At 41.6% G+C, this 18,870-nt stretch overlaps 1 protein-coding gene across 3 annotated transcripts in view; it reads right to left on the bottom strand.

Moving 5' to 3' along the window:
* Positions 1–26: 26 nt before the first annotated feature.
* Positions 27–18,870, bottom strand: part of LOC127378548 (FERM, ARHGEF and pleckstrin domain-containing protein 1) — a 53,547-nt gene continuing 34,703 nt past the window's right edge. For 2 of the 3 annotated variants that reach the window (XM_051427450.1, XM_051427451.1), the window contains exons 13-28: positions 18,348–18,558; positions 10,991–11,199; positions 10,735–10,824; positions 8,604–8,737; positions 7,715–7,796; positions 7,519–7,580; positions 7,132–7,307; positions 6,897–7,027; positions 6,725–6,793; positions 6,529–6,618; positions 6,358–6,440; positions 5,941–6,053; positions 2,992–3,152; positions 2,094–2,201; positions 1,697–1,848; positions 27–1,138 (exon numbers count right to left, since the gene is read on the bottom strand). In XM_051427450.1, coding sequence (XP_051283410.1) covers positions 1,063–1,138; positions 1,697–1,848; positions 2,094–2,201; positions 2,992–3,152; positions 5,941–6,053; positions 6,358–6,440; positions 6,529–6,618; positions 6,725–6,793; positions 6,897–7,027; positions 7,132–7,307; positions 7,519–7,580; positions 7,715–7,796; positions 8,604–8,737; positions 10,735–10,824; positions 10,991–11,199; positions 18,348–18,558 — 1,947 coding nt within the window. In that variant the 3' untranslated portion in view covers positions 27–1,062. The remainder of the gene's footprint in view (positions 1,139–1,696; positions 1,849–2,093; positions 2,202–2,991; positions 3,153–5,940; positions 6,054–6,357; positions 6,441–6,528; positions 6,619–6,724; positions 6,794–6,896; positions 7,028–7,131; positions 7,308–7,518; positions 7,581–7,714; positions 7,797–8,603; positions 8,738–10,734; positions 10,825–10,990; positions 11,200–18,347; positions 18,559–18,870) is intronic. The other variant, XM_051427452.1, reaches the window with a different exon arrangement.

Raw genomic sequence — 18,870 nt, 5'->3', positions numbered from 1 at the left:
TTTTTTTTTTTTTTCATATGAACACATTCTTTTCTCATCTTTATTTAGAATAGTAAAATCCAGAGAACTGGAGGAGTACAGAAGAGAGGATATTTGGCAAACAAACCAGTGAAATCTCTGTCGGCGTTGGAAGCAGTCTGGAAGTCATTTGTCCTTTTTTGAACAAAAGCAAAAAAACGTACAGAAAAACATGAAAAAAAAGAAAGAACATTTCACAGTGTATCAAAGTACTGTACAAAAAAAGTTACAAAAAAGGAAAAGATGAATGTTTTCTAACTGTGTCCAGACTCACATTTAAATTCATCTATTTATATAAAGATTGTCAGACAAAATACTCTCATCACCATGAGCGTGTTCACATGCACACAGGTTTCCATATGGAGTTAAAAATTCCAGGTTTAGCTCTTTATCAAGTATTTTATATACATTTTTTTTAATTCTCATCACAAATGTGTCGGAATACAGGAATATTTAACAAGGACACGTATAAAAAAGTAATACAATATGGTGCACCACCTCGTGGTTCAGTGTCCCAAATACTTCTGGTGAATCCCATGTATTTCATTCAGGTTCATCGTAACAATAAAATCCTCCGTACTGTAAACAGGATACATCGTTGGGGGTGAATATTAAATCTATATGTGTGCATGTGAACAACACTCAAAGTCAACAATAAAGGAAAAGATCGCCGGCAAAGACTTTGTGCGACCAGTTTGGCATTTAAAAAGAATTAAATTATGAATTACATCGTGGGCGACCGCCATGTTTGCCTCTAATCGGACACTAGTGGTGCAGAAAGTGTGTAACGAGGGTGGAGGTGGAGGTGAAGTGGGAGGACCTCTGAGCGACGGGCGGTGTGTGTGTGTGTGTGTGTGTGTGTGTGTGTGTGTGTGTGTGTGTGTGTGTGAATCAACTATTCAGAGGTATTATTTAGTGTGGATTCGAGCGCCTGCTGTGTGGTTCTATAATAAGAGTCTTTTCTGGTGTTTGTGCAGCCTGAAGTTCAGTTCTTCAACCAGGCCAGAGTTTATTGGACAGGTTGGGGGGGGGAAGGTAGATTCATCAGTAAAGGTCTTTCCTGGTGCTTGGCAGCGAGCGGCTGGCAGAGCAGGTGGCGCTGCGGATCACCTCCATCCACCTGGAGAGGAGGAAGATTGAACAGTTTTACAGCCATTAGTCCTGAACTTTATTCTTGTAAGAGTTACGAATATGTTTGTTTGGTATTATTACGTTATATTTGTTTAGTTTATGTATATTTTGAATAGTATATTTGGAGCACACTGAGGTTATGGTCACAAGTAAGTTGGATTTAATTTAAAAGGAACACAAGTCAAAACTAAGACAATCTGCAGTTCATCTGTGGATAAGAGACAAACATTAATCAGCTATTTAAAATAGAAAATGTTCTCGCTCCTATGCTGCTGATATGATGTGAAAATAAAGGAAAGGTTCTTACATTTGTTCCTCTTCATTGGAGAATGAAGGAATGAATGACACTATGCATAAAACCTGCTGAATATAGACGTAAACTACTAACTAGAGGAGTAATCAGAATAAATACTATAATCCATCTTGGCTATCTTACCATCTCTGTTACTGAGTTAATTATAACCTTTTGTTGACGTGAAAGTGGAGAGAGATACCCATGAATGTCTAAATACATTTCAACCCCTACCCATCACCCAAAGTACCGTACCTCTCAAAGGTGTACTCGCTTTCTGATCTGAAGTAGTAGACGTGGGATTTAAAGTGGAGTTTGAACACGTAGTCTTTGTGGATGTTCTCCGACTCAGACGGGACGGTGACAGAGTAGCCCAGCAGAGGGAGGCTGGCCAGAGGGTAGTCGTCCTGTGAGCAGATGGGCCGGAAAGAAAGGAGATCCTTAATGCATCATCAGTACTTTACTGTAACTGTCTTGTCTGCCTACTTTGCTGCGATTAACACATCTAAACTAAAAAAGTAAAGCGAAATAAATAGATTCTCAAACTCATCAGACCACTTTATATATATATATATATATATATATATATATATATATACATATACACATATACACACACACATATATATGTATATATACACATATATCTCACCTGGTGCGACTTGTAGAAGAAGAGGCTGAAGTTGGTGAAGACCACCCAGAGTTTCTGCCAGCCGTTACTGTTCTTAAACTTCCTCAGCAGATTACCTGACAGCTGGTTCTGGAAACACAAAAGACACGCAAGGATAAATAAAGTGGAACAAAAGTCACTGACTTCATTATAGTGTTAGAAATGGGGGAAAAACAGGAAAGAAAAATCTGTTAGCTCTAATTACACTCGTGCAAAACCAGGACATAATTACAATAAACAGACCAAAAATATTCCAGGATACATACTTCTCTTTCCCATTTGTTTGGCATGAAGTTAAGGAACATTAAACACTAAAAGTAAAATGTAGTTTTCTCTTTTAATCTAGGTCTCAGATGTTTCATCATGTAGTTTCCCTACATGGATCAACAAATGTTTGCTTTTGCAGTACCTCTCTACTTCCAGCAGGTGTCACTAAAGGACAGGCTGTGTGCTCTGTACCAGCAAACCACACAGAGAGAGACACAGGCCCCTGAAGTCTGCTGAGGGGCCTCGTCAACTCACTGGCTGGACTATTGGCCTCTAATGTCAGCGTGGACGGACGGACGGACGGACAGAGGTGGAAATGGACAAAACAGACAGATGGAAGATGGAGGAAAGAGACAAAGGGTGGAAAGATGGAGGTGCAGAAGAGAGAAAAGGACAAAAACACAGACATGAGTAGAAAAGTAAGACAAAGGACATTGGATCAATGGTCCTTTGCTGGTAGAGAAGAGGATCAAGAGAGACAACATGTAGAGATAAACACACTGGACACAAACACACAAGACTCCACAGCTTGAGAGGAAAATCAGATGTGTGATGTGTGGAGAAAAAAACAGCTGAAGAGAGAAGACGATTAAAAAGAGACACAGTCTGGTACCTCCACAGCAACACTAAAGTCCACCATGGACACGCTGGTGTTGCGATGCCAGCAGACGTGCACAGTAGTGTTACCACGGTGACCCTGGCGCTCCAGAGACGAGCGCGAGCCGCAGAGCTCCTCCTCCGACTCCAGCTCAGCTCCACCGTCCTCCGACAGCTCTGGGGAACGACGGGCAGTTCAAAGATGCTGGTTAGCAGAAAGAACGGTGCTCTGACCGGCTAGAATTTAAACAATGTACACAAGAACTATCCACCATTTAATGAACTGATGTGTGCAGCCAGATGAGATTATTTAATTGATCTGGATGAAATCATGAAAACATAACAGCAGAATCGCACAGAGAATAGATAAATACAAACAAACAAACAGTGGAGTGTACTGTCTTCATGGTGACTATTAAAAGGTTAAAGAAAAGAGAGGTTTTAAAGATATGACATGAAGATACAGCACATTATTTTACACATTCGTGTTAGGTTTCACTAATGTTGCCTCGTCTACGGAGCCCTTGTAGGTAGATGATGTAGGTAAAAGGTTGTCAAACAAGTCAAGAATACACAGAGGAATAAACAAAAGTGCAAATCCCTCACTTCACTTTCCCCTTTCAAGCGTGAAGGAGAAACTACGGTGGCCGCAAAACGCGCAAACAAAACAGAAATCGTAGTAGAAAGATGTTCTTTCGGCTTTATTTTATTCTAAGGTACCAAAAACACAACCATTTATATATTTAGGTGATTAAACACTAATGGAAACATACATATGAATACTGAATTTGTGCCAATAGATCCTCCTCAGTGTTACACACTGGACTAACCAACAGTACTATAATGAGTTGTATTTTTGACATGTCTGATATCCTTTTACTGCCCGTTGTTGGTTTTGGGGCTCCAATGATCTTATAACAACAAACCAAGTAAGCTTTAAGGAATATTTGAACTCTGATATCAGCTGTTGAAGGATCAGAAATGATTAGAAATATCAACTTTGTGTGTCCTGTGTTTATTGAGCTTGCAGAACTTTTGGGGGTACAAAAAGGTTCAAATATAACAGTGTTTTCACAGTATCTCATGAAGGAAGTTGCTGATGTTCACTACAGTACATCAACCCTGAGAAACAACATCCTGAACATTGATACGCTGCAAAACTGGCTAATGTGCTGTATTTTAACTGGCTGCAGCTGGAAGTGGAAAATGCTGCTGTAAGTTGACTGGATCCAGAGCAGCGCACTATGCTTGTTTTGGGCCTCCTACTTCGGCTTTTTTGTGTGGCTGACCCTTTTTTTTTTTTTTAATAAAGACTTGGATATAGTTCTGTAACAACAGTCTGGCTTTAATAGACTGACTCTGGTTATTATTGAGCACAGCTAGTCTCATCATTTAGCACTACAAACACACTCACTTTTGCTATTTTGGGTTTTAACATGGCTGCATGATACGGGACAAAGTGCTGAGCCACATCAGTGATCAAAGCAATTTCAATTCAGTCTGGATGAAAGAAAGGAGGAAAAACTACCCTTTTGTTATTACTTGTAAGCCAATACTCTTAAACAGTTTGAGTTATTAAGTGTACATAGCAGGTGATTTAGCTGAGGCACAATGGAGACGTCAAACCAAAGGTCACCAGGTGGGGGCCGCATTGAACATCGTGACAGGCGTTTAAGATAAAGAATGAGGAAAAAGAAGGAGAGAAAAGGGGGCGACAGCTGGTGCCTGGACCTACAAATATCAGGTGACATTAAAAATATGATGAAAGACCACCTGGAACAATTCAGTGGGATTATTCATGAGGTGCTGAAAGCTGCCATCTGTCGTTTGAGAGGAAAAGAAAGGGAGGGAAGGATTGAAATGCAAGTGCGTAGTTATGTGAACTATAGGTAAAGAGATGATCCACTCCCCTTTAAAGAAAGACCTTATTGATGCCAATAAACAGTCAGTACAGCTAACATGTCCCAGCTGGAGTCCCTGTCTCACATTAAGCTCAGCTGGGAGAAAAAGCTGCAGTCGTGGATGACAAATCCCATGTGGAAACACTTCCAGAAATAACTCTCCTGTGGGACCTTTTATGACTGAACTTTCTGGCTCTCACAGGATCTCAGACAGTCCTGGAAGACTTTGAGGATTAAGTGGACAGGAAGCCATTAGCAGGTTTGAGTAGCAGTCATTTGGGAATGATGGTTCAAATCCTCTAAATCAATAAAAAAAACAAAAAGAACCAAACAGACCTATATTAGTGAGGAAAATGACTGGAAAGCCACACTTTACTAACTCTAATGCCTTTATTTCGACTTATAAATATCCACGTTTTGACAAATTATAGTTACTGACACTGACTGACTAACTAGGATAGCCAATCAAAAAATACTAATTTATATATACACCAATAAAGCTTCAATTCAATTAAGAAGCAGCTCTTAAAAACTAGTACACCACCACCAACTATGCTAAAACATATAATTGAATTGACAGCTCTGTCATATTCATACAACATTTCTAAGTAGTGTGACAGAGGTGTTAATTCTCTCCGACTCATAGAGGGGGCGAGGTGCGATAATCACTTAAACATGAGGATAAAGGGGCATTTTCAGACACTCTGGAAGGCATCCATGGTGTTGAGAAGTAACAGAAATATCTGTGTGAAGACAGCCAGAGAGAGAAGTAAACACCCTGCCTATTTTCTCACCTCCACTGATCACTAAGGAAAGTGGACGGGACAGTTTGACGGTTTTGGAAATCTACAGGCATAATAGGACGTCGCCCTGACAACAGTTGGAAAGGTGTGAGGGTTTAATGTCTAATAAATTGAGCAGTTTTCCATGTTCTCTTAACAAATCCTGGAACAATCTCAGTGGACAAATGATATAATAGATTTTTTTTCATTTTCTAATTGTTTGTCTTACCACACACACACACACACACAGTTACTGTACATACAGTTAGAGGGCAGACTTACTGTTGTCAGAGAGGCTGGTGGACAGCAGGTCAGTGCTTGGGCTGCTGCTCTGCTCCGCCAGGTCAATGGCCATCCGGATGTCCTCAACCCACCGCTCCATCTCTGACGCACAGCTGGACGCAGACAGAGGAGAGGACAAGAGAGGTCTGCATTACACAATACAATCTCTATTTTACAGCCACTGATAATAAAACCTTTGAATCAGTGAATGAAAATAGGTCAGACAATTTAATTAGAGGACAACCAAACTGTGGCAGAAGTCTTGAAGAAAAGACATCCATTATTATGAGGTTGACCTATATGAATTTTTAGCTTTCATTCTTCCTTCTTGTGATGTTTCCACTTGTTATCTTTTCTTTAATTTCTTAATTTCTTTCATTAACACTAGGTGTTTAGAATATAACGCCTTGTGTATACCTGGCTGCCACCACCACAGACTGCCGCTGTCCAAACAAGGTGAACGAATGAGGGACTCCCCACTCCTCCTCACTCTCTCTGATCTGCAAAAACACAAACGTGATTATCAAACTCAAATACACACTATGGTCAAAATTAAAACACTACAAAAAAGGGTATATGGTCACGTACCGTCATGCCATACAGGGGCAGCTGGCCGTGAACCTTAAACTGGTTGGAAGGGGTCATTCCTCGACTGGTGTACACCAAGCAATCACTGAACTGGAGAGGACAAAGAGAGAGGGGAAAACAGGGAGAACAAGTGGTTAGATTCGTTTAGCTATCACAGATATTAGCTTCACTTTGAAAAGCGGCTGAAATGTCGTACCAGGAAGAACATCCTCTGCTGAAGACCCTTCCCTGAGAGCTTGCTGAGGCAACCAAGCCTGATAAATTCCTGTAAGTTAAACACAAATATACTATGAAAATATGATAGCAACACAGAAAAAGCTACATAAAAGATACATAAATTAGCAGAGAGTAGCAGGAGAGTATCTAACCCTCCCGGGGAAGGCGAGGTTGTCGATGCCGGTCAGATCTTTCTTCAGCTCTAAAAGCTTCTGGAAGTTTTCCATCTTCATCATGGTGCCTTGAAGCTGCAGCACCATCTCGGAGATGTCTGCCAGGGCCGCTGAAAGGAAGATGAAAAGGTATTTTATGAAGAAAAAAAAAAAAAAAAAAAAAAAACAGAGACAACTATACGTATGAGGGGAGGAAAGGGTGGAGACAATGTACCCCTGCAGTCCCTGAAGTCGTCGTGTGTGGGCGGGTAGTGCTTGCAGAGCCTCTCCAGGATGAGTTTGTAGTGCAGCAGGCGGTGGAGAGGCCTGAGGAGGAAGATGTTGAAGGGCAGGTAGCAAACTCTCTGTTGCTCAAAGTCTCGACACAGAGCCTCCGCCTTCCGACTGGACCTGAGAAACAGTAATGCAAAGTGTTTCAAAATGCTCCTACAATGTTTGGTGTTAATGTAATACAGGTATTTCCTCTTTTCTATATAATATTTCCATATTTTCTTCTATTATTTAATTGCTGCCTTTGTCTTTATTCTCTCCCACTAACATAAAACCTGCTCCGAAAGCTAATGCCTCATGTTAGACTTTGCAGAAGCCTCCATTCACCCACCTGCAGGCCCGCTCCAGTTCAACCAGGCACTCTGAATGTTTCTGAAGATGAATGGTCAACTGCTGCAGATGCAAAAGAAAGAAACATGATTAAAATAAAGAACAACCCTTCTACCTCTCATGTAAGCTCTTATTTCTGCGCCTGTACTCCAAATCTTACACAGACAACAAAGAGAATAAGACAGAGCTGTAGTTACCCTCAGACCCTGAATGTTCTTCAGGAGAATGTCACCAATTCGTTGATAATCTCCTTTAATGTGGGCGTTAGAACGACCCTCCCTAAAAAGCAAAAGAAAGGGAGAAAGGAAATGAAGGACTTTGTTTCATGTGCAGTAACATTTATTCACCAGTAGATGTCAGGATGGAGCCAGGTTTCTCACACATGACTGGAAAATCTTCACTGGATTCCCACAATCCCATTCATCTTAACCAGCAAGTCATTGGGCCTTCTCCAAAAGCATTGTGTGTGTGTGTGTGTGTGTGTGTGTGTGTGTGTGTGTGTGTGTGTGTGTGTGTGTGTGTGTGTGTGTGTCCGTCCTCCGGTCTGTCATTACAGAAATAACAGAGACAACATTCCCATAGGAGGAAAAGAGGATGAGCCCATTAGTTCCCATGCAGAGTAGCATTAGACTTGTCATGTCATTATGTATTGTGGGTGAAGGCATCGTTTAGGTTTAGGTTTTAATTTAAATGACGTGCTGATGGTGTCATGTGACTTAAAAGTGATAAATAAATGTGCTTTAGTGAACACTTCTTCATTAATTATCCCATTTGTCACAGAATTCAAATGACCTTATTTCTCTTTCTACAGTGAAGTTTTCTTGACTGAACCCCCTGAAAACATGAGACAGATACTGATACAGAAACACTACAGTGGTTGTCTTTGATTTGCAAACACTAATCTGTTCTTAAAATGGATTTGTTTTGTTTACAGCCAGTAATCTTATTTAATTGCTTCGACTCAGCTCATGTAAAGCAGCATTTTAGTTTCTTCCTCAACATTTCAAAGACAACATTTAATCGCCTGTAAAGAATGCCATGGAACAAACTTTCCAGTTTTCTGAATGGGATCAGACAGTTACTGACCACTGTGCCAGCCGCTGCTCCACCTCTCTGAGGAATCCCTGGTGGAACTTGTAGACCGGATCGTAGCTGGCGGAGATCAGGTTCTTAACAAAGTCTGGGAAGGCCTCATCTTTCCCTGCAACACCCTGAAAGGACTACAATAGACAGACAGGACACATGTGGTCACGTATAAGAAACAGAAAACGTGTGTCGCTTGTAAAATTAAGATATTCTTTCTAAAGAAATCAGAATCAGGTTGAGATTATCTTCATCTACTCCAACCGATAGACCAAATTTGAGAGTTTTGGATGTTTTTAAAGCTGCATCTGAGAGCCACATTAAGGAATACAGTGGAGCACTGCAAGAGATATGTCATATCTTATATCTGGTGTGATGATAAATTGTATATTTGGGGTTTTTGGGATGTTGGTTGGACAAAAAAAGCAATCTGAAGGCAACACTCTGGCCTTTTTTCCCCACTATTTTCTGATATTCACATACCAAATGGTTTGAATTAAATTATTAAAACACTACACAACAATAATATGAATGTAATTTGAAATGACTGTAACACCAAATCCAAATTCCCCAAAACAGACTGAGACTGACAAAAAGGAGGAACCACGCACAACACTGGTGTTATCCCCCTGAAGAGGAGGTTGGTGGGTCAGAAAGAGGGATTTAACTTGAAAGCACAGTGACAGTTTCTTTGCACCAGGGATCAACTAGCAAACACACACACACACACACACACACACACACATATATACACACACACACCATGACCTCCTGGCCCCGAGCGAGTGCACTACCACCCTGACACAGAGACGTTAGATTCTCCTTCCAGAGTAAATCACACAGGATTATGACGGCTAGCAAAGACAGAGGGCCGTCCAGCTGTTTTGCAGAAGGACCCGGTGGGAGAGAGGAGGGGTGAAAGCGAGAGGGGGAGGGGAGGAGTGAGCGGTACCAGCCAAAGAAAATATTTAAGAGGTTTTTTTTTTTTTTTTTTTTTTTTTTTTTAAAAGTGCCAACTCACGCCTTCCTCCCACATCAAAGAGGGTGGAAACTACTGTTGAAAAGAAAAACAGCAGAGAGGCAGAAAAAGACACAAGAGAGGGGAAATATGATATTTGTCCTTCCACAGCGAGGTCAGAAGTCACAGTCAGCTTCATAATATTAAAAAGGTCTCCAGCAGGCAGGTGCATGCTGCTGTAGGGGGCTTGAACCTGCGTTTCCCCCATTGGTGGTCTCCACTGATTACCCTCCCACTGCAGATTTCCCCCTTATTTGTTAGCAACAGACAGTAAAGTTGAATCACATAGACGACAAAGTGTGACCCACATTAAGCTGCACTTTCATCCCAGGATTTCAGTGGTTTTACTAACAGTCTGTGTAGTCTTAAAGAGCAAACAAGACCAGGAGAATTATAACGTGTGCATTGCTTTCTTGTGAGACACGAAAGAGTGAATGTCATTAAAAAACACAAGTAACTTAAATATGCTCACTTGGAAGCTGTACTGTCATCTGTCCTGTGCAAAAGAAAAGCTCATAAAGCCTCAGATGTTGAACCTCAGTCTTCAGTCGTACGCCAAACTAAATACAAATAAAATCTCATTTTCAGGATGGGGAATAAAACAAGTCAAAAATACTGGAACAGAGAGCTGAATTTAAGCTCCTTAAATTCAGTATTCTGGCGTTCAAAAGACCAAACTGAGCTCACTTTCCCGATATTTAGGCCATAAAACACCAAGCTGATCCTGATTCCAGCTCTTGCACGACCAAATGTGAGTCAGTGTCCCAACATGTGAGCTTTTAAAAGGCTAACTTTAGTTCACTGTCCCAAATTTCTGACTTTAAAATAACCAGCACTGACTCACTGTTCCAGTATCAAGGCTTTAAAGGAACCAACTGTGGTTCACAGTCTCTCTGTGTGTAATGCAGGGCTGTGTACTTTAGGGAATGTGTTTACACTTGGCCCGACTACCTCCTGGTCTTAACACAGATGGCTTTTCAAAGATCTCTCTCTGTCTCAGCCAGTTGAGAATGGCCTTGCAGTTAGCATCCACACGGCAATGACAGACACACACTCATTCCAGTAGCTTCAACTCAAATAAATCTTAAGAATATATAGAAATGTGTGAATGTGTACCTCTGTGATGACCTGCAGGTCTTTGAGGTAGGTCCGCTCTGTGGTCAAAAGTTCCTTGGCTATGAAGTAGGCCTTGTCTGTGGGAAACTTCTGGACACAAACAGAAAGAAGATATCGATCCATCTGTATATACACATTCACATTGCTTCACAGAAAACAGCTTCGACAAAACAAACGAGACAATCAGCCTCTAGGGCACACTTTATTTTGAGAGACAGTGGGAAATCTGCTGGATTCATTCTTCTTAACTGCCCACCTTCCTCCTCGCCTCCTCTTCATCATCGTTGCGGACACACCCGGCGTCAGTGAGCAGCGGGCTGGTGAGAGGAGATAGGTGCCGTCCCTCAGGACTATGACCTGTACCCAGGATACCAGTGCTGCCCATCCCCTGTCCGTTTACCGAGCCGTTGCCATTAACGACCACATGGGGACTTCCCAACGGAGAGTCCTCTGAACCGGGACTTTCTGAGGGGAGGAGAGGAAAATTGGAAAAAAAGCGGAAGGGGAGGGAGACGGGGACAGGAATAGAACAAAGAGTGAGACAAGGGAGAAGATGGCAGGAGAGGATAAGGGATCAAGTTAAAATAGATTCCTTGTGTACAACAGAAAAAGACATTGAACTACTTTCATGATATTCACTGCCAACTTTGTTATCATTTAATTCTTAGAGTGACATTTAAATTCTTTCCTCAGACACTTCTCAGTGGAGGAAAAGGCTTCTAGATTCACCCTGCATTTAGGAGGCTCAAAATATGAACATATTCCCCGAATGATTCCTCTACATGCAACCCACCTGAGTGGTGACAAATTTCAAGGTTATACAACGCCACTCAATCAGTCTTAAACTACGGGTCAGGACCCAAAATGAGCAGCTGTCATGATCAGGCAGGTCGCCGCATGACAAAAATGCTGTAATCCTTCAACTGTGAAGGAGGCTACGTCTACTCTACGTCTCTATTTAGACCCTCATCTAAAATATGGTTAAAAAACATAGTAAAAAAGGAGGAAAAAATAACAATAAATGTTAGATGTTAGTAATTAGCTACGGATTATGAGTCTATTTGCAAGACTTAATAAAGGTCATATCTGTGCATTATAAGGGTAAGTGAACAGACAAATAATACAGTTGTGCATATTAAAAAGCTGTCAAGTTGCAATAAATTAGGTTATGAGCTAATAAATGATAATAAAAGTACAGCTATACTATGTAAGCCAGTAATATTTGTATTTAAAATGAACTGCAATTCACTTTTATTACCAGTTATTTCCTCGATTAACTCTTAAGTCTATAAAAAGTCAGAAAATTGACAGTCAGTTTCCCAGAATGTGACGATGAATACATTAACTTCTCCACTTCCCTTACAAAGCACTAATAGATATGATCTTCTACAGATTGGTGATAGTCTTACTAGTGGTGATGATGCCTAAAATCATCATTTTTTTAATAGGAGTCTGGTCTGATGGTAATTAAAATCTACTGCTTCCAACTTTTTGGGGAAAATATTATCATCCAGACAAAAGAATAAAAAGTGAAACCTACTTTTTCACTACAGCTAGAGTCACTAAGAGGTTTACTACATGGTACCAAGTTGTGACTGTATACTTGCCCAGGTGCAAAGTTTCCAAAGAGTCCATTGTTATACACCAAACTGGATCATGGGTAAAAACCATGGCAACCACTGAGTGCAGATCTGTGACGGGTGTTATAAAAAGAACTTACCACCATACAGAAAGAAACTAAAAACTACTACAATAAAAAAAACACAGGTGAAAAAACAAGCCAACAGAAGCTAGAAAACATGAAACACAGACAGAAAACTGGGTCGAACCATGTGTGCACGTGCACAACACCGAACAAAACGAACAACGGCTACTCTACGGTCTAACTACCACGACACAAGACACAATTCAGGCAGGTTGAGGGGGGACGTGGGTGGGTGCGTGAGGGGTGGGGGGCCGGGGTAATTGGACATCTACCTCTACAGAAAATTCTGGAGTCCCTTTTCTTCGAACAAACAAGGTCGTTTTTTATTGACACTAGTGCACAAAATCAGTTACAGTGTTAAAAAGAGAGATGAAGGGTAAAGAAAAAAAAAAAAGAGTAAAACCTCAAAGAAATCACAAGAAAAAAAAAAACCAGTAGGTGTTTTGTGATGAAAATAAAAAGGACAGGTGTGCAGGAATACAAAGTGTTACAAGAGTGACAAAGTAAATCAGTGAGTCAGTGCGTCTGTAGGCCATAAAGTCAGTGTGCGTTAAGGGAAAAATCTTCATTTCAATGGAATAAAAAGACTTTTTGGCCGTTCTCCAGCTAGATAGGCAGCAGTTTTGTGACGTATGCATGTTTATACATTGTGTATGTATGTATTTATTGTGATTTTATGCTTCAGAGATGTCACAAAGCCTGTCAGCATCCACTGTGTGCTCCAGTCTGGACACGCACCATGAAGTAAATACGGGACAAGCAAACTGCCACCGATCTTCAAAATCACAAAATTAGAAGAACAGCCAGAAAGTTGGTTTACTCCTTCAAAAGAAGTCAGTCAGTCAGTAAAAAGAGTGTTATGTAAACAGAAAGAGAAGCACAGATGTGATGCTATAAGCTTATACCATTCTGATAATCTAAATGACAGAAAATGGTTTGACATTTTGGGAAATACGCTTGCTTGGTTTCTTGCCGAGCGTTATATGAGAAGACTGATTTTATGCCTGTGCAGTGAATACAAAGCCGGTCAGCTTAGCTTAGCATGGCATAGAAAGTTAACAAAAAGGTAATAAAACCTCCATAAAACCACAACCTATAGTTTTTACACTTTAGTTTTTGTACAACTTAAACAAACAAGATACGACATGTTAATTAGAGAGCTTCTGAGGCACTAACAGACGGACTTTCGGACCTTCGGACAGAGGCGGGCTACCTGTTTCCCCCCGTTTCCAGTCTTTGTGCTAAGCTAAGCTAACAGGCTGCTGGCTGTAGACTCATATTAACTGCACAGACATAAGAGTGGTAACAATCTTCTCATCTAACTCTTGGTGAGAAATTGAATTAATTCGCAAAATGCTGAACTATCTGCTTTAATATCAGTAAAATATGCTAAAACCATCACAGTGCGTACACCGCAGAAGAAACTACAGGCATTTTACTCTTTTCATGTTAAAGTAAATCTAGCAAATTTGGCTCTGATTAACCCCATTAACATAGAAATTACAATATTAATGCAAAATCACAATATATCAGTCTGTTACTGTATGTACAGTACATTAATATTACAAAACGTCTCAGTGGAAGTGACTCGTTGCTATAGTGCTATTTGGTGACAGGCAGTGAAAAGGAAGACGAGGCGGACTCAGCTCCAGTATTCATGTGTGTGTGCGTGTGTGTGTGTCCATCTCCTGACAATACTCAGACTTTCACACCTTACAAAATAAAATGCCACATCTCTCAGATATCTTTTTTTTTTTTTTTTTTGCACTTACGTTTGCTTTAAGCTTAACTTCACCTGTTTCTGTCGACCTTCGCCCTCCCACCCTGCGTTAAAAGAGCACTGGAGTTGAGTCAGCCGTGTTTTGTCCTCGTGCACAGAGAGGAAACCGGGGGCAAAAACACAAATGGTTTTGAAATATTTGAGAAAGACCCGGTGCAGTTAATTAATCATGACGGTGTAGTAACAAAGAAAGGCCCACAAGAGTTTGAGTCTACACGTTTCTGGAGTTGTTGAGTTTGTGTTATACTGCACCAAATGCCTCTCAAACAGCTGAAACCATTTTGAACCCCCATGACAGAAACACAGTGTGTGACAAAGTGAGCAAAAACAGAGCAGAATGACAGAAAAGCAGGGACTTTGCTTGCCTGGTTAACATGCATTCAGAGTAAAGAAAAGAAAAAAAAACAGCATTGTTTTCTTCACCCACTAACAGAAAACATGCTTATAAACAGTGCATTTACAAAGCATGAAGCATGAACATTTGTTTCAGGAAGAAGCTCTGAGGAAAGAAAAAGTTGTTTGGCTTCAGAAGGAGACGACACGTGATAAGATCCTGCTCACATTTAGTCCAAGTTAAGTCACTTTGTAGATTGAACCCCTAACATAAAATGCTTTAGGGAGCACAAAAAGCTCCCTGAGTAACAGTATATTCATGGAAAAGTGTTTAAGAAAGCAACTCTGAAATTAGAAGTTGAGCCAAGACTTCTAATAAGAGTTTCCTGAAATTAGTGCTTTTAAATGTGTAGTTTAAATTGGTGTTTTATGCACTAAAAGTCAAGTCCAGATTCAGAAAAGTATGTTATGTAAATTCAGCGCTGCAGTAAAAAGCAAAAACTGTGTGTTGCAGTGAGCAGACAGCCAGTAAAATGGCAGTGATGGGGATGGATGGCCGGCACACCTTCAATAACCAGCATTGTAACAGAAGAAAGAACAGCGTCCAGAGAAAGTGAAAGCTAACAGTGAGCTACCTGCTTGTGTGTGTGTGTGTGTGTGTGTAGCTGTAGTGCATGCCAGGGGCCAAGCCAAGCAAAGCAGACAGCCATGGATGGTCACAGGTTTAAGGACGATGGTTGGCGTGTTTGACTGTTGCTTATTGTGTGCGTAAAACCGTGAAAAAGAAAGAAAAACAGAACAATAGAAAGAAATAAAGTCTGAAAAAGGCCCATGACCAACCAACAGAAGTAGGTAGCATCAGCACATATAATGGATCTGCAGCAGAAATGTAGACACACATGGAGCTTCAATTATTGTCAAAAATACAGATATAAAGTTTAGGGTCATACTTTCCCTGACCCTTTAATTGATGAATCTATTTCCCACTAATGGTAAATACAAAAGAGAATCACTACAAAAACTCTCTACCACAAACATCCAAATTACAGTGCAAGTCGCCCACGACAAAAACAGAATGAAAGCATAAAAAAGTGCTCCAAGGACAAGGACGTCGGCTCAGCCAAAACCGAATGAGAAAGGCAGACCGGCCGTTAGCTACGGCCTTCCTCCTCCTGCAGATCCCCATAGCTTACACATTGAACACATTTTCTTACCAAGCCAAGTGTATTAATCTACAATCCATTCCCTACCAAGAACATTTGAATATACTGTACAATTAAAGGGGGATATCTCTCAGGTCAACAATCCCATGTTATCCTTGTGGTTTAACTCCAAACAACCACAGACGGCTCTAAAGACAAACCGTATTTCACAATGACTTTCACATCCCTTTATGAACTCCAGCTATCATCTTAAAGCCCTTCTATTGCACAAGACAACAGTCAAATAATTATAAAAGTCTGATTCAGAGAAAATGCTACATTAGGACACTACAATGATTACAATTCTATTAGGGGAGTAATGACCGAGAAAGGCAGTAGATCCTGGTCAACTCAACAGCTATCAAGTGTTAAAGTTCCCCTAAAACCAATGCCACCTTATTTACGTCCGTAATGTCTCAACAACACGCAAACAGCAGTTACAAAAATGAGCTACAATCAGCAGAATCATCATTTCTCCCACTAGGAATAGATTGACGTGAATAATATCGATGCTATGAAAATTATTTTCTCGAAGAAAAACAAGGAAGAATTGTAGAAACAGTCTTCCCCACAAAAACTACAATTCTACAGGTGACAGGATTCCCGACATAAGCTGTTTAAATCTGCACGTACATCTATACTGAATATACAGTTTTTATGTTATGGCACGTTGTAAGGAACATTATCTATGCTGATTTTACATTTTACAAAAAGCTGACTGAAGTGCCTCCAGGCTGTTAGGATTGATTCTTCTATCGACAAACAGCCAGCAAAAGTGTTGTGTAAAGTTAGACTAAAGTCAGCAGTTTGCTGTAAAGTTTGTGTACAAAATTCAATACAAAAATGGGGGATTGTGAGGTTTAGAAACAAGGTATTCATCTAAAAGTAGGGCAGGTGTTTCTATTCACAGTTTTTAAAAAAAACAACTCAAAATATGTCAAAAAATATGTTAGAACCTTGACATATAAGTTGTATCACAGCTAAACTATTGTAAACAAGTGGACTAGATCTATAGTAGCAATTCACATTTGCGTACTTATAATCAATATTATTAAAGGAATAGTTTTCAGTCTTCACTAATGTAGCTGGGTGGTTAAGTTTGAACAATTCTTCAGCTAAGTAAGTTTATCTGTACTAAACTGAGATGTTGCCTTACGTTCTTACAACAGGATTATATTTGCTCTGCATTATAATGTCCCTAATGTGAGGCTCAACTGCTCGCACATCTTCACCCTTCAACAGCTGAAAACCCGGCCTCCTACATCTTCCTCGTTAAAGCGGTAACACCCTTCCTCCTCTGCCTCACCATCCTCCCCTTCCTCCAGCTGGAGACTCCCGAAGGAGAACTTGCTATGCGGCAGAGGGGACGAGTTCACGCCGTTCGAGTTAACAGAATTCATGGAACTGACAGCCACAGGATTGCCGTACATTAACGGCTGGCTGTACGCGCTGCTACCGGTGTCCGACTCTGTGTCGCTGGTGTCGGTGCCGCTGCTGGTGGAGCCGTCGATCATTTGTACCGGCTGGTTTAGATTGTTGTGGTTGTTACGGCTCGGGTTGTTACCGGGCTTTCCCTGACGGCCGAACAAACGCTGCACCCCGTTGGACCGAGCCTGACCTGGAACCATAGGGTTCCCCGCATGATTGCCGTTAGTTATTATCATTCTTCGCTCCATCGGGGCGGAACATGGGGCCTGGGCATGCAACCCGGAGCGATGAGGGTCATGGTGGTGGGTGGGAGTGGATGTCAGTTGGCTCAGAATGAATGGATCAGTATCAGAGCGGTTCCTCATGTTGTTGTTGATATACGGTTTGGCGAAATGTGGCGGTGTGCGGTTTGAGGTGATCGGGGAGTAGCTACCGTACTGGTTTGGCAGGTGGGATGGCGGTGGGACAGTGGGAGTTTCCACTGGGAATATTCCCGGTCGTTTAGTGAAATAATGCCCGCCGTCATCCCAGCGTGTGCGAGACTGACCGTGACCATTTGTCATCTCAGCGTGACTGAGAGAGTTTGTGCGGTGGTGGAAGCTGCTGATCACCGGGCTCGAGCACTGACTACGAGTCCCGGTTCCTAGCGGTCGCCCTATCGCTGCACCTCGCTTGTCTCGACCCTGAAAGATCTCATCCAACAGCGTGCTGTGGAGCGGGAGGCGGCCCTGAAAGGAACCTCCATTGGGCAAAATTTCATCATCTGTTAGCTCATGACTCACATTAAACTTATTAGACACTGGACAGTGATCTACAGTGCTTCTGTTACCCAGCATACCTTGCTGCTGTTGCTGCTGCTGCTGCTGCTGCTGCTGCTGCAGCGTAATCATACCCTGCTGTTGATGCTGCTGCATCAGCCCCTGGTGATTGGTGTGGTAGAACCCATTTACAACCCCAAACAGACTCCCAGTTTGCCCCCCATTGTGACTGCTCCCCCCATGCTTGTTATCATATACACAAGGCTCATCTGCATTGCTGTCATTTGCATTGCTGTGGCCCCTGGTGGCCCTGTTGTTCTTTGTCACATCACATTCACTGTCTATGTCGCTGCAGTCTATGTAAGGAATAGAGGAGCTGCTGCCTTTGTTTGCCCTGCAGGATGGACCTGGGTTGAGGAACTGCGGGTCCGGCGCTGATCCGGTGCTGTGGTGGTTCTGTCGGGACTGGATCGGGTCTGAGCCGGGCGCTGCCGGTACATCGCGGAAGCCGTTGGTGGAAGATGCGGCAGCTTGTGGCTCCTCCGAACCATTAGATTCAGCTTGATGGGCCAGTCTGGCTGCGTCAGGCTGGTCTGCTAACTGTACAGACATGGCACTCTGCAAATGAGGAAAGGGAAGATAGAAGACAGAAAGAAAGAAAGAAAGAAAGAAAGAAAGAAAGAAAAGGATTGATGACAAAAAGGAGCCAGTTAAGAGGAGAAGCTTTTGAACTCTTATTTAACTGGACTCATTATACTGAATTACAGACTTTGAATAAATTGTTTACGGGAACAGATTGGACAAAGCACACATTTACACACTCACTCCCTGGAGCTGCTAAGGACAAAACCAGCTTTGTATTTTAGGCCACAGAGCAGCTCTAGATTTAACCAGAGAGGTAGAGAGAAGTAATAAAAACAGACACAGAGA

Source organism: Dicentrarchus labrax, unplaced genomic scaffold, assembly GCF_905237075.1.
Source record: "Dicentrarchus labrax unplaced genomic scaffold, dlabrax2021, whole genome shotgun sequence".
Taxonomy (NCBI): Eukaryota; Metazoa; Chordata; class Actinopteri; family Moronidae; genus Dicentrarchus; species Dicentrarchus labrax.
Note: the sequence above shows the minus strand (reverse complement) of the source record. Positions and strands in the feature narration are given on the sequence as shown.